Source organism: Eptatretus burgeri, chromosome 1 (assembly GCF_056783735.1).
Source record: "Eptatretus burgeri isolate ZD-2024b chromosome 1, Ebu_testis_v1, whole genome shotgun sequence".
NCBI classification, from domain to species: Eukaryota; Metazoa; Chordata; class Myxini; order Myxiniformes; family Myxinidae; genus Eptatretus; species Eptatretus burgeri.
Window position 1 is genome coordinate 145,580,306 of NC_140961.1, and position 16,679 is coordinate 145,596,984.

Sequence of the window (16,679 nt, forward strand, 5' to 3'; positions counted from 1 at the left end):
GGAGACAAAGTGAGAGAGGCGAGATTGAGATGGTTTGAACATGTGCACAGGAGGGAAACGGAGTATATCGGGAGAAGGATGTTGAAGATGGAGCCGCCAGGCAGGAGGAGAAGAGGAAGGCCAAAGAAGAGGTTCATGCATGCGGTGAGGGCGGACATGCGGGTGGTTGGAGTGTCAATGGAAGATGTGGAGGATAGAGCGAAATGGAGACGGTTGGTCCGCTGTGGCGACCCCTAACAGGAGCAAGCCGAAAGAGGAAGAAGAAGATATATATATATATATATATATATATATATATATATATATATATATATATATATATATATATATATATATATACATACATATATATTCATTTAAGACAACAAAGTGTTTAGTTGTGAGGGGATCGATGGTGGGGGGGGGGGTGGGGGGTTGGGAAAGTGGGTAAAATAGGAATTGAGTGTAATAGGGAGAGAATACAAATAAAAACCACAGTACACCTCGAGAGGACCGACAGGTCGGCCTCAAGGAACCTGGTGAGACAATGTCGACAAAAACTTACAAAAATAGCATGATTTTTGAAACAAAACTGAACTAGGAGCACAAACAAAGCATGAAGGTGACGAAATAAACAGTTAAAACGGGACAAATAACGACCGGAAACTTAACTTTGAGAAATTCGTCAGAGAACCCTGAGAGAACCTGCCGTTGCTCCAAACCCAGAACCGGAAGTGATGATAATTCTGTGATAATTCAAGCTGCTATCGCATCACCCATGTCATGTGCATGTCATTCCCCAATTCAAGATCTTCAAACTCAGGACAGAAAGTGCAGAACTGGAACAACAACTGCACAAAATTTTGAAATGCCAAGATGGAGGCATTAAGGAACCAAAAGAGACATTTTGATCTCAAAGTGAATTGTGGTGTGAAGGATACCAAAGTAGAGAAGGGAGTGCAGACAGCAGTATGCTGAAGGACATTGGCGCACAAAGTCGACACCACAGATATGTGCCAATATACATTACATGGACAAAAGTATGTGGACACCTGCTCGTTCAACATCTTATTCCAAAATCATGGGCATTAAAAGGCAGTTGGTCTCCCCTTTGCTGCTATAACAGCCTCCTCTCTCTTGGGAAGGTTTTCTTCTAGACGTTGGAACATTGCTGCGGAGATTTGCTTCCATTCTGCCACAAGAACATAAGTAAGGTCGTACACTGATGATGGGCGATGAGGTCTGGTTTGCAATCGGCGTTCCAATTCATCCCAATATGTGTTTGATGGGGGTTGTGGTCAGGGTTCTGTGCAGGCCAGTCAAGTTCTTCCACACCCATCTCGACAAACCATTTCTATATGGACCTCGTTTTGTGCACGGGGGCATTATCATGCTGAAGCAGGACAGGACCTTCCCCAAACTGTTGCTACAAAGTTGGAAGCACAGAATCATCTGGAATGTCATTGTATGCTGTATCATTAAGATTTCCATTCATTTGAACTTTGGGGCATAGCCCAAACCATGAAAAACAGCCCAGACCATTATTCCTCCTCCATCAAACTTTGCAGTTTCCATGATGCATTCAGGCAGGTTGCGTTCTCCTGGAAACCGCCATACCCAGATTCATCCGTCTGACTGCCAGATGGGGAAGCGTGATTCATCACTCCAGAGAACGTATTTCATCTGCTCCAGATTCCATTGGCAGTGAGTTTTACACCACTCCTTGTGATACTTGGCATTGCACATGGTGATCTTTGGCTTGTGTGTGGCTGCTCGGCCATGGAAACCCATTTCATGAAGCTCTCGAAGAACTGTGCTTGTGCTGATGTTGCTTGCAGAGTCAGTTTGGAACTCATTCGTGAGTGTTGCAACTGATGACAGACAATTTTTCCGTGCTATGTGCTTCAGCACTCAGTGGTCGAGCTTCTGTGAGCTTGTTTGGCATACCACTTTGCGGCTGAGCTGTTGTTGCTCCTAGATGTTTTCATTTCACAATGGCAGCACTTACATTTAACCAGGGCAGCTCTAGTAGGGGATTCTCAGGCAGATTCTCATCCTCTCAGGCAGAAATTTGACTCATTGACTTGTTGGATAGGTGGTACCCGATTATGGTGCCACGTTGAAAGCCAATGAGCTCTTCAGTATGGCACATTCTACTGCCAATGTTTGTCGATGGAGATTGCATGGCTGTGTGCTTCATTTTATACACCTGTCAGCAATGGTTGAGGCTGAAATAATCGAATCCCCAAATTAGTAGGGGAGTCTGAATACTTTTGGCCATGTAGTGTATGTCATTACTGTGCATTCGCTAAGCGAAACATGGGGTTAAGTGATAGGTAGCGTACATACACTTGCCACACATATATCGGATATTTCTGTATTTTGTTAAAAGCGTACATTGAAAAGCATTCGGCAGAGGAAATTGAAACTTTACCACATGTTACATGACATTTTGATGTAGCACACATTACTTAGATGATGCCTCCCATTTTGAAATTTCATGGTGAATTAAACAAAGCATAATTCCCAGCTATAAAAAAATAAATAAACAGAAGAGTTGGCTCGCACCAATTCCTTCTCAAGACTGCGGTTTATGTATTCTATGAATACCATCTGGTTTTATATCAAGGTAATTGTAAGGATGCCGTTAATACATCAATGTTCGGAAAATATGTAAACTTCAATGTTTGTTGAAGGGATGTGGATAAATTTCAGGCATGATGGACCAAAAGGCTTCCTCACACATATCTTCTTCAACCATCCTTTACACTGGTAATCCTTTCATTTGCAACATTTCCTTTACAGCATTTGTTGCTGTGCTGAGTAGCAGTGTGTCTTCTATTGTGGGGGTCCTTCCACAAGAGTACACTGTGCCATTCCTGAGTGGCCAAGGAATGGCAGGAATATTTGCTGCTTTATCCAAGATCATCACTCTGCTTATATGTAAGAAAGAAAACTTTGTATTGAAACATCTATTTGGTGTTTTGCTTTTGTGATTTGATCACCAATAATTATTTACACATTCAAAGAATTAAAATAACGAAAAAGGGTGCAAGAATGTAAGTATTTAGGTAGTATAATATCTGCAAATGGAAGTGGTACAAAGATATTAGAAGGATAGCAAATGGAAAGACGGAATTTAATATGAAGAGACGGTTGTTAACTGGAAAACTGAATAAACAACATAGGAAGTGACTTGAAAATATCATTATTTGGAGTGTTATTGTTTATGAATGTAACATTTGAACTTCATGGATAGAGGAGACCAACTTGGTCAATCGCACTAAAACAAGTTTGGAGGAGAATGGAAAAGATCAACAGGACAGAAAAGGGAACAAACAAGAGAGTTCATAGAACACTTTACCCCAGGTAGTGTTAGGTGTATAACTAAATTTAAATATAATAATGATTTTAAATGTATAAAATAATTCAGGATGTTTAGCACCGATGATGCAGTCTTACCCACCACCTCCTATAACATGTCCAAGTACTCCAAAAATGGACGTTTTTGGAAGCAATATGAAGGTGATTTGTGTTATACAGTGCTTATGTACACAAATAAATTGAAATGGAATAAAAATTGTAAAGGTCGTGTATAAAATAAATTCTGGAAGTTTACCGCCATTGTAACAGTGGCTATTACACCACCGGATCGAACACTTTACTTTACTTATTGGTGTCTGTTGTTTGAGTCCTTTTGATGCCCTGAAAAACAGTAAATTTCCTATTTGGAAAGATTTTCAATTTTGTTTGACTGCCTGACAGGCAGAGTAAAACAATTATCTCACTCCTCTCCACAATTGGACAATCGGGCCAAATTCAGAGCCAAAGTACTGCAAAACTGCATGTTCGTTTCCGATTCTTGTTCCGATTCCTGTTCAAAATATAACATTTAATTGAAATTAATTTGTCCCTCGATCATAAACTGATGTTTGTGGATGGATGCACGGATGGATAGATATTGTGAACCAATTGCTTAACGTAGCTTTTTGCTTTGTGTGTAGGGTAATGATGAAGTGTTGAGTCCAGTGAATGAACAAAGAAATTTGTTGAATGTAATTATGAATTGGGCAGGGCACATCCTAAGAGGAAATTGATGAGTCAGAGATTCTATGGAGGGAAGATTTCAGGGAAAAAGAAAAAGAGGAGGAAGGAAGAGAATATTAATCGTGTATGAATCGAAAGTTGAAGAAGTTATTGGAAAATTAAAAGACTGGCACAGGACAGAGAGATATGGAGAAGACAATGTGCCAAGGACCTGACTTTGGATAGAGTACACATGATGATGATGATGACTATGATGATGATATTTGATTATCCCAACAATAACTGGAGTTTCACTATGATGCATAAACATAAAATTGCATCAAATCAGACTTTTTCCACCTTTCTTTACACCTCATAACCCACAACTTTGCAAGTGAAAAGCAAATTCTTCAAATTTCAGGAAATTAATTAAAAATACAAAAATGGAATATCTTGCTTGGATAAATGTCTACCCCCTTTGTAATAGCAATTGCATTTGACTCCATTCATTGTTCCCTGTATCCTTACAAGTCTTCCAGTCCCTGCCACTGAAAATCATCCCCTTAGCATGATGATGCCACCACTATGCTTGACGGTATTCATGATGTGAGATGGATGATGAGCTGTGCTCAATTTCTGCCAGGAGTATTGCTTTGCATTCAGGCCAAATAGTTCAATTTTCGTCCCAGCAGACCACAGAATCTTTTTCCTCATGCTCTCAGTCTTTTACGTGCCATTTTGCTAACTCCAAGCATGCTGTCATGTGCTTTTTTCTCAGGAGTGCCTTCCATCTAGCACTCTCCCATAAAGCTGAGATATGTGAATTGCTGCAGAGACTGTTGTCCTTCCAGCAGGTTCTCACATTTCAGCCAAGAAACTCGGTATTTCTGTCAGAGTGGTCATTGTGTTTTGGTCATCTCCGTGACCAAGGTCCATCTTTCCCAGTTGCTCAGTTTAGTTGAATGTCCAGCTATAGGTAGAGCCTGGGTAGTTCCATATTCTTTCCATTTCCTAATGATGGGGCTCACTGTGCTTTTGGGAACTTTCAACACTCTAGAAATTGTTGAATACCCTTCCCCAGATCTATGCCTCCTCACAATTCTATCTCAGAGTTCTATGGACAGTTCCTTGGACTTCATGGTGAAGTTTCTGCTCTGACATGCACTGCCAAACACGGGACCTTATATAGAAAAGTGCATTTCTTTCTAAATCATGTCAAATCTGTTAAATTGGCCACAGTGGATTCCAATAAAGTTGTAGAGACATCTCAAGGATGATCAAAGGAAACTGGATGCACCTGAGCTCACCTTTTTGCTTGTGGTGTTGGGGGGTTTCCTTTGGTATATTGTTTTCAACCCCTGTTTGTTTTTGTGTTTTTAGCAACTTCTTGCCTCTGCTAATGAAGTAGCAAGTGGCATTATGTTTTTGTTTTTTCCTTTTGTCCACATGTGCATCCGTCCATGCAAATTGTCTCTTTTTCTTTGCAACTGCTTATCCAATCGACACGACATTTTCACCATCGGTGTAACTGCTCATCTAAAATGTTTTAATAATAATACTAATGATGACGTCATAGCTCATGTGGTTTGGCAGCCATGTTGGAAAAAAGGACAAACGTTGGACCTCTGCATCTCTGGAACTACTCCCTGGAAGAAATTGAAACTTGGCAAATGTCAATTAATACCATGTGAAATAAGTGTGATTTTTTGATGATGTAATAGGTGGCTTCATTATGACGTCATAATTGCATATGTTTTTTTTGTATACACTGTTGAGGCTCGTATGAAAGCTTACACACAGAACATACAACAAGGGCAGCAGGAGACAAGAGGGGTGGAAGAGAGAAGGAAAAATACAGCATGGAACAGAGACATGAGGAGATCTGGGAAAGAGAGAAGGATTGCGCAGGGTACACAGGGTAAACAAGATGGGCACTACAGGGACTTTTATGAAGGGAATGCCCCTGCAGCCACTGAGGCTGGTGAATTATGTGTTAAGTTGATTTGTCTGATCAGTCTGAAATTTTTTCTGTCTTGTGGATAAAATTTTCCATCCAGAGAAACCCAAAGATGTTTCACCTTGACATTATCATTCAACAAATTATTCCTATCGGCAGCAGTATCGCCATTTGGTTTCTGAAAAATGAGTCATAGTTATCGTGACTTTCCTTCGAGAATGCCCAAATTCCATGTGTAAGTGGATTGCTTCAGTTTACCATGATGGCATCTTCTTTTAAGGTGAGATATATTAAGTGGTTTCTTTGAGTGAAATCTTCCATTCAACATCTATTCTGTTTTAAGATTAGGAGTACATTCACTGATTCTTTTTTTTTGTTGTTTGCATAAATGTAATGCAACAAGAATATGGACAGAACGAAATTGATGCGATTGAAACAGAGGTCGAATTCAACCGGAAAAAGTCCTACGGCGATGGGGACATGGTGAAGCGTCAGGCAACGGATATTGTCCAAGTCATAATCACAACCCTACATGTTGGCGGCCTGAGAAATTGGTCGTTCTGCTTACCATGGAGCAATAAGGCAGTCCGGCAGCACATAAGTTGGGTGCTCCAACCTCGAACTCTTGCATGTATATATATATATATATATATATATATATATATATATATATATATATATATATATATATATATATATATATATATATATACATATATATATATATATATATATATATATATATATATATATATATATATACATATATATATATATATATATATATATATATATATATATATATATACATATATACATATATATATATATATATATATATATATATTATATACATATATATATATATATATATATATATATATATATACATATATACATATATATATATATATATATATATATATATATATATATATATATATATACATATACATATATATATATATATATATATATATATATATATATATATATATATATATATATATATATATATATATACATATATATATATATATATATACATATATACATATATACATATATATATATATATATATGTATATATGTATATATGTATATATATGTATATGTATATGTATATATATATATACATATACATATATACATATACATATATATATATATATATATATATATATATATATATATATATATACACATATATATATATATATATATATATATATATATACATATATATATATATATATATATATATATATATACATATATATATATATATATATATATATATATATATATACATATATATATATATACATATATATATATATATATATATATATACACATATATATATATATATATATATATATATACATATATATATATATATATATACATATATATATATATATATATATATATATATATATATATATATATATATATATATATATATATATATATATATATATACATATATACATATATATATATATACATATATATATATATATATATATATATATATATATATATATATATATACATATATACATATATACATATATATATATATATATATATATATATATATATATATATATATATACATATATATATATATATATATATATATATATATATATATATATATATACATATATATATATATATATATATATATATATATATATATATATGTATATACATATATATATATATATATATATATATATATATATATATATATATATATATATATATATATATATATATATATATATATATATATATAGTATCGATATTGCAGCACTGAGTGAAACCCGATTTGCAGACACTGGCGAAATATGTGAAAATACATCCAGTTATACTTTTTTACTGAAGTGCTTTGCCATCAACAGAAAAACGGATGCACGGGGTCGTTTTTGCTATAAGATATACGATTGTGAAGAACCTGTCAAGCATACCGAAAGCAATAAGTGAGCGGTTGATGTCTGTTAGACTCCCAATCAGCAAAAAGAGAAGTGCAAATATCATCAGTGCGTATGCCCCCACCATGACAAATGATAATGTCATGAAGGAAGCTTTTTATAATCAGCTCGAGGAATTGCTGCGGCAAATCCCAAAGGATGACAAAATTGTCCTCCTTGGTGATTTAAACACTCGGGTTGGAACAAATCACGCAGCATGGCCTGAAACACTTGGTCGGCATGGAATTGGCAAGCTAAATTCCAACGATCTATTACTACTATCAAAATGTAAAGAATATGGGCTGACTATTACCAACACTGTTTCAGCTACCTATGGCACACAAAACAACCTGGATGCATCCTTGAGCAAAACATTGGCACATGATCGACTATGCAATCGTACGAAGTTGTGATTGCAAATATGTGACTATCACAAAAGTTGTGTGGTGCTGAGGGTCAGCCAATCACAGAATGATTCGAATGAAATTAAAGATGGTCATTCGACCAAAGATCAAAAAGTCCAGTTTTAAGGCAGTAATAAAGTTGAATGTTTCGACTCGAAGGTCAGCAGAAATGCGACACCAGTTGGCCAAAAAGATAAATGGTCAGCTTACTGTAAACTCAATAGATCCAAATGGCACAGTGTCCAATGAATGGAATATCCTGTGTGGCACGGTCTACAACACATGTAAGATGATGCTTGGACTGAAAACCAGAAAACAACCTGACTGGTTCTCAGATAATTCGGTAATTATTCAGAGGATAATTGACAACAAAAACGAAGCATTTAGAGCATGGCTATCCAGTAACACATGATCATCGAAATTGAAGCTCTAACTTTGTCAAAGGTGGCTGCAAAATGAAAGGCGCTAGTTGAAAGACCAGTGGCTGTCCCAAAAAGCGCAGGAAATACAACAATTGGCAGATCGTAATGACTCTAACAATTGCTATGATGCCATAAAATAACTGTATGGCCCTTCTGCACGTGGTGGTGCCCCCTGCTATCTCAAGACGGTAGAAAATTGTTATCCAACCAGGCAGAGATCGCTGGCAGCAACATTTTAACGAGCTCCTCAACAGAACATCGCATGTTGATCAGCGCAGAATAGACCAACTGCCTCAACAACCTGTGATTCAGCATCTTGCAAATGAACCAACTGAACAATAAATTTGAAAGGCTATCAATTAGTTATCAAATGGCAAGTCACCTGGTGAGGATGGGATTCCTGCTGATATTTTTAAACATGGTGGCGAAGTTCTAATCACACATCTGCACAGCCTCTATTGTCATATTTGGCGAGATTAAGAAGTGCCCCAACAACTGAATGATGCTCTCATTGTTACTATCTTCAAATGGAAGGGCAGCCGTTCAGAATGTGGAAATCATAGAGGAATTTCCCTCTTAAGTTTATGCCCCAAAATACTAACTAAATTTCTTCAGATACGTCTCGTAAATTCAATTTTAGACGAAAATGTTTCAGAGTCGTAGTGTGGTTTTCGAGGTAACCGTGGTACCACGGATATGGTGTTCTCAACCCGCCAACTTCAGGAGAAGTGCATCGAGCAGAATATTGGGTAAATGCAGTTTTTGTTGACCTAACTAAAGCTTTCGATACAGTTTCATGCGTTGCTCTATGGCAAATTATTCTCAAAATTGGCTTCTTCTTCTTCTTCTTCTTCTTCTTCTTCTTCTTCTTCTTCTTCTTCTTCTTCTTCTTCTTCTTCTTCTTCTTCTTCTTCTTCTTCTTCTTCTTCTTCCGGCTAGCTCCCGTTAGGGGTCGCCACAGCGGATCAACCGTCTCCATTTCGCTAACCCGGGCCTCGACCGATGCTGTATGGAAATTCGTTTTGTTGTCCGCATAAAGATTTGGCATAGGTTTTTACGCCGGAGGCCCTTCCTGACGAAACCCTGGTCACTTCTTATGACACACAGGGATATGGTACACCTATTCTAACCGGGGCATACACCAGGCCCAGTACAACTGGTACTCATTTCGCCGACCTCGGAAGGATGGCAGGCTGAATCAACCCCCTGGTGTTTTCGACTTGGTATATTATATATATCTTCTTCTTCTTTCGGCTGGTCCCGTTCGGGGTCGCCACAGCGGATCATCCGTATGATCCGCATAGTGATTTGGCACATGTTTTACGCCGGATGCCCTTCCTGACGCAACCCTGGTCGCCTCTTACGACACAGGGATATGGTACACCTATATTAACCGGGGTATACACAGGCCCAGTACACTGGTACTCATTTCGCCGACCTCGGAAGGATGACAGGCTGAGTGAACCCCCTGGTGTATTAATTCAGTGGCTCAACGGGGATTGAACTCAGGACCTTTTGGATCCCAAGCCGCTGCCCTAACCACTGCGCCAAAACACCAGGTGTATATATATATATATATATATATATATATATATATATATATATATATATATATATATATATATATATATATATATATATATATATATATATATATATATATATATATATATATATATATATATATATATATATATATATATATATATATATATATATATATATATATTTATATTTACATATATACATATATATACAACCGGGCGTAGTGGCGTGCGCCTGTAATCCGGCTACTCGGAGGCTTGGGTTGGAGGATCGCTTGAGGACGGGGGCTCTGCACTGGGCAGGGTGCAGAGCAGCCTGGAATCATGGCGAAACCCAAATCCTGATCCCTGTGTCGTAAGAGGCGACCAGGGTTGCGTCAGGAAGGGCATCCGGCGTAAAACCTGTGCCAAGTCAGTATGCGGATCATAACGGATGATCCGCTGTGGCGACCCCTAACGGGAGCAGCCGAAAGATGAACAACAACATATATATATATATACACACAAATATACATATATATACACACAAATATACATATTCATATACATATACATATATTAATTCAGTGTCCCAATGGGGCTTGAACTCAGGACCTTTTGGGTCCCAAGCCACTGCCCTAACCACTGCGCAAACACCAGGCTTTATTCTCAAAATTGGCTGCCCACATAAATTTGTAAGAATGCTACAACAGCTACGTGATGGAATGCAAGCTAGAGTGTGTGCTGATGGTAAGTTCTCTGAGGCATTCAACATCAGAAATGGGGTGAAGCGAGGATGTGTTGTAGTGGCTATCTTATTTGTGCTGTTCTTTGCAACCATGCTCAAGGAAGCCTTGAAAAACAAATGACAACGGTGTTCACATAAAATTTAGAATGGATGGTGGCATTTTCAATCTGCGTCGACTCCGGACTAAAACCAAAGCCATTGCCCTGCTTGTCAGAGTTCTCCTGTTTGCCGATGATTGCGGATTATTTTCCCATACCGAAGAGGGCTTACAATCGCTCATGAATGCTTTCAGTCGCATCTTCTAATTTCAGTCTAACGATCAGCACAAAGAAAATGGAAGTCATGTATCAACCATCCCCAGGTGCTACACATCACTCGCCCATGATCCTTGTCAATGGAGAAGAGTTGAAGACCACCAAAACTTTCCCTTATCTTGGAAGTATCTTGGCTGATGATGGACAGCTTGATCATGAAATTGTCAGTCGAATCTCCAAAGCCAGCTACTCTTTTGGCAGGCTCAGAGAACGGGTTTGGAACAGCCATGACATTAAACTTGCTACCAAAATAGCAGTCTATCGGGCAGTAGTTATTAGCACACTGCGATATGGAGGGGAGACGTGGACAGTATACAGTAGACACATCTGACAGCTTGAAGCTTTTCTGCAAAGGTGCTTGAGCAACATTCTGAAAACAAATTGGGAAGAAAAAGTTCCGAATATCGAAATTTTGGCAAAAGCAAAGTGCTGCAGCACCGAAAGCATCATCCAAAAGCGTCATCTGCAATGGTCTGGTCATTTAGTCAGAACGAATGACTTGCGTTCACCCAAGTCAATCTTTTATGGTGAGCTAAGAAATGGGTCCAGAAAGTTGGGTAAACCAAGGAAACGTTTCAAGGACATATTGGCCGATACAATGAGGAAGTGTGATATCCCCGAGTCATCATGAGAAGAACTTGCCAAAAATCGTTCACAGTGGAGGGGAAGAGTACACGTCAGGGTGCAAAGGTTTGAGAAAGTGTGGGAGCATGAGATTGTGCAAAAATCCTCTACCAAGATACATACCTTCACCCTTATATTATGGGGAAAGGAACATCCCATTCCCTGTAATTATTCTATATTTTCCAAACTCGTGTTTCCTCACAATAACCATCATATTTGTTGATTGGAAAACTTCTTGGAGGTGAAATGTTTTGGATATTTTTTCCATTGAAGGAAATTGTACAATTATCTTGATTGGTTACCCTAAAATTTAATCTATATTGTAACAATTCGTTGAGTACCACTCAAGAACCTCAATTCATCATTCTATATCAATACCTTTTCTTGAACAAGATATAATTTTGCTGGTTGTTCTGTTGGAATGACACTTGCTGTGGTTTTTTTTTTAAATCTGTTGAATATTCATTGCTTTGGAGAGCATTCACGACATAATCAGTGGTTTGATTTATTTCGTCCAGTTGTTGAAATAATCATTCATTATATTCTAATTGACCTCCAGCTTCTTGTTCACCAGACGGCGGTGTCGTCCACCAGACGGCGGTCTCCTTGGGTTAACCTGAGGCGGTCCCTTCGGGTGGGTGCCTGGAATGTCCTATCCCTAAGAGAGGATGATCACCTGTCTCTGTTATCATCTGAGCTCAAGCGTTTGGACAGCAGGATTGCAGCTCTCTCTGAGGTTCGGAGACCGGATTGCGGAGAGATAATGGTGGGTGGTTACACCTACTATTGGTCTGGTCGCTGTGATGGTTACCATACCCAAGGAGTTGCTGTAGCTGTGTCCAATAAGCTGACCCCAATGATAATTGAGGTAACACCGGTCAACGAGCGTATTATGAGATTAAGGATTCGTCACTCCTTAGGTGTCATTTCCCTGGTCTCTGTTTATGCTCCGACTGAGGCGAGTGATCTCACCGTGAAGGATGCATTCTACGCCACACTCGAGTCTGTGGTTGATCAGTGCCCCAGACGAGATACACTTCTAGTCTTGGGGGATTTCAATGCATCGACTGGAACTGATAGGGACGGTTATGAGGTGTGTGTTGGTCCCCATGGGAGCAGGAACTATGAACCAGAATAGCACTAAGTTCCTTGACTTTGCAAGAAGTCATGGACTTAGGGTGGCTGGTTCATGCTTTCAGCGCCCACAAGCTCATCGCTGGACTTGGTATTCCAACGCTGGCAGTGTGGCAAAGGAGATTGACCATGTCCTCATTGACAGTCGTTGGAGGATGATCCAGAACTGCAGGGTCTACCGGAGTGCTCAGTTCCTCAATACTGACCACAGGCTTGTTGTAGCAACTCTAAAGCTGCACCTTAAATCCTGGAGAATGGTACCATCCCAGCTGAGACTGGATGTTGCCAAGCTCAGGGATGAGAGAGTAGCTGAGGAGTTTGCGAACAGGCTGAGTGGATACTTGGGGGGTCTGGGTGCTTTGGGGGGTCCTGAAGAGTTGTGGAGCGCCTTCAAGACCACCATCCTTGATGTTGCCGGTGGATGCCTTGGAGCTCACCGCAGGGCAAAGAAGAATTTTTGTCTCTCAAGGGACACTGGATACCATTGACCAGAGTCGCAGGGCCAGGCTGAATGGCAGAGCTGAGCTGTTCAGGGAGCTGAGGCGTAAAACTGTACGTGCACTGAGGGTGGACAAGGAGGCCTATGTGCGAGGAATATGTGAGGGGGTAGAGCATCACCTGTGGACAGGTGATTCTCGTCCCGCTTACAGGGGAATTTGCGCATTACGTTCATCCAAGCCCATCCCTCGGAGCACTACAGTTCGAGCAGAGAGTGGTAGGCTCTTGACAGAGGAGTCTGAAGTAAAGGCCCGCTGGGCCGGTTACTTTGAGCGGTTGTACCAGGCTGATCCCCCAACTGTCGAGTTGGACGTCAAGGGTGTTGCAATCCCTGTTGCTGACCCTCGAATCAACTGTGGTCCACCTACGCTTGTGGAAACACGGGCTGCGGTGAACCAGTTGAAACGGGGCAAAGCTCCAGGGATCTGTGGCATCTATGCCGAACTTCTCAAGGCTGGTGGAAATGCTGCACTCGTGTCGTTGCATGCAGTTTTGTGCTCTGCCTGGAACACAGGCATCATCCCAACTGACTGGAAGAGGGGCCTTGTTGTCCCTCTCTGGAAAGGGAAGGGTGATCGCCAAGACTGCAACAACTACCGAGGGGTGACGCTGCTCTCAGTGCCGAGCAAGGTCTTTGCTCGGATAATTCTCGATAGGGTTCGCCACCATCTGCTCGAGCACCAGCGTCCAGACTAGTCAGGCTTTACACCAAAGAGGTCAATGATTGACCGTATCCTTGCACTTCGTGTCCTCACCGAACGCAGACGAGAGTTTCGGCAGGGGCTGCTTGCAGCCTATGTTGATCTCTGTAAAGCGTTCGATTCAGTGAATCGGGATGTCTTCTGGAGGATTCTTGGTCTTCGTGGGGTGCCACCAAAACTGATCGATCTGATGTCTGAACTCTACTCTGGTACTGAGAGTGCTGTGAAGTGTGGTGGTACCATCTCTGACTTATTTCCAGTTGTTACTGGAGTTCGTCAGGGATGTGTACTTGCCCCCACACTTTTCAGCACTTGTATGGACTGGATTCTAGGGATGATGTCGGAGAGATCAAGTTGCGGTGCGTCATTTGGGAATGTCAAGATCTCGGACCTTGACTTTGCAGATGAGGCAGTCATCTTTGCGGAGACTTTAGACATCCTTTTGGGGGCCCTCGAGGTGCTGAATGAGGAGTCGGAGCCGTTGGGATTACGGGTTTCTTGGGTCAAAACTAAGATCCAGGCTTTCGGTGACATCTTGGATGCTGCTGTCCTGTCTGTGTCTGTTTGTGGTGAGGATGTTGAGGTCGTGGAGAGATTCACTTACCCTGGCAGTGATATTCATGTCTCTGCTGGCTGCGAGCCAGAGGTCAATAGACGTCTGGGTCGGGCCTGGGGAGTCATGGATTCACTGGATCATGGGGTGTGGCGCTGCCGGTACCTGTGCGGGACGACGAAAGTTCGAGTCTTCAGGTCCTTGGTACTTCCAGTCTTGCTCTATGGGTGCGAGACTTGGACTCTGACCAAGGATCTGAGATGGAGACTTAATTCCTTTGGTACCAGGCCTCTTCGGAGAATCCTTGGCTATCGCTGGTCGGATTTTGTGTCCAACGAGCGGTTGCTGAGAGAGACTCGGATGAGATTTGTTACCTGCATAGTCCGTGAGCGTCAGTTGCGGCTGTATGGACATGTGGTTCGTTTTCCTGACTCTGATCCTGCTCACCAGATTCTCTCAGCGAGGGAGTCTCATGAGTGGAGGAGGCCAGTGTGTCGACCACGTGCCTCATGGTTGCAACAGGTTGACCATCATCTCAAGGAGATGGGGATGGGCCTGGCATCTGCCTGGGGGATGGCCAGACGGAGGCCCTGGAGTACCGGCGGAAAGTGGACGCAGCGACGTGCTTTTCTGGCACATGCTCCCATACCTGACCTGACACGACATAATCAGTGGTTTGATTTATTTCTTCCAGTTGTTGAAATAATCATTCATTATATTCTAATTGTCCTCCAGCTTCTTGTTCTTGCTCTGTCATTTGACTAAAATCTTTTATCATTTGAAGTTTTTTAGGAGTGTATTCTATCAAAGGAACTGTAGAAATAGCTATAATTTTTTTTGGAAAGTTTATAAAAGTGGTTAAAAAATTTTTTTCTTGCTTTCTTTAAAATGCTTCTTCACCCATTACTTTCTGTCTGTATTTTTTCTTTGTGTCTTCCTGTTGTTTTACAACTTTTGAAACTATCTCATGATCCTCTTTAAACCTTCTTGCTTGTTCTTTCACATCCATTTCATTTTTGAAAAAATCATTGAGTATCACATTTTGTTTCACAACAAAGTATTTATATTTTATAGTCGTGTGTTTCAAATACTCCTCAAATTATTTTTTACTACACAATGTAGAACAATTGTCTCTCCAAAAATTATTTATATCTATAGAATTTAACTTGAATAAAATTTAGCATTATTTCTTATCGAGTGACGAGGGAGTTTAAAGTATGATTGACTAAGATAAATAAAATTACAAGAACAATGCCTCCCTCATTTCATCATCCATAACCATTTGGTTTATATCATTAAAGATGACAATTTTATTTTTTGATTTCTCAAAATCTTCAGGTGAAGGTATATCATCCATAATATCACTAAGAATACAAAGTTATCGGTTTTGGTATATTTTTACATTTCTGTGAATCACAAAATAGTTGTATTATATCTTCAATGTAATAATCATTGAGTTTGCTTTGAAGTTTATATAAACCAATGATGTCTTCTTTTTGAAGACTTGCATTAAAACCAGGTGAGAGTAGTTGAGAGTCGGGTTGAAAACTTGACTTTGTGAAAATTATTATCAAAATCTAAAAAGTTGGGAGTAAGGATCGTTTTTAAAAGCAAGCACGTTTTTCCACATCTGCTTGAATCAACAATTAGACATCTTAATTAATTTGGAAGAATTTTATGGCTGTTAAATTTTATATTATTTTCCCAAATGGGTAAAAAATCATTAATTTATATATATAGAAAATACATTATTTAAGATTTCATAGGCTTTTTTTTGTAGAAACTATGTTATATCCTGAGTTTGGGTTTACTTT

The 16,679-nt window shown here is 39.5% G+C and overlaps 1 protein-coding gene across 2 annotated transcripts in view; it reads left to right on the forward strand.

Moving 5' to 3' along the window:
• LOC147035690 (equilibrative nucleoside transporter 1-like) overlaps window positions 1–16,679 on the forward strand; it is a 251,380-nt gene that overhangs the window by 113,303 nt on the left and 121,398 nt on the right. For both annotated transcript variants that reach the window (XM_085846842.1, XM_085846852.1), the window contains one exon: window positions 2,785–2,922. In XM_085846842.1, coding sequence (XP_085702968.1) covers window positions 2,785–2,922 — 138 coding nt within the window. The remainder of the gene's footprint in view (window positions 1–2,784; window positions 2,923–16,679) is intronic.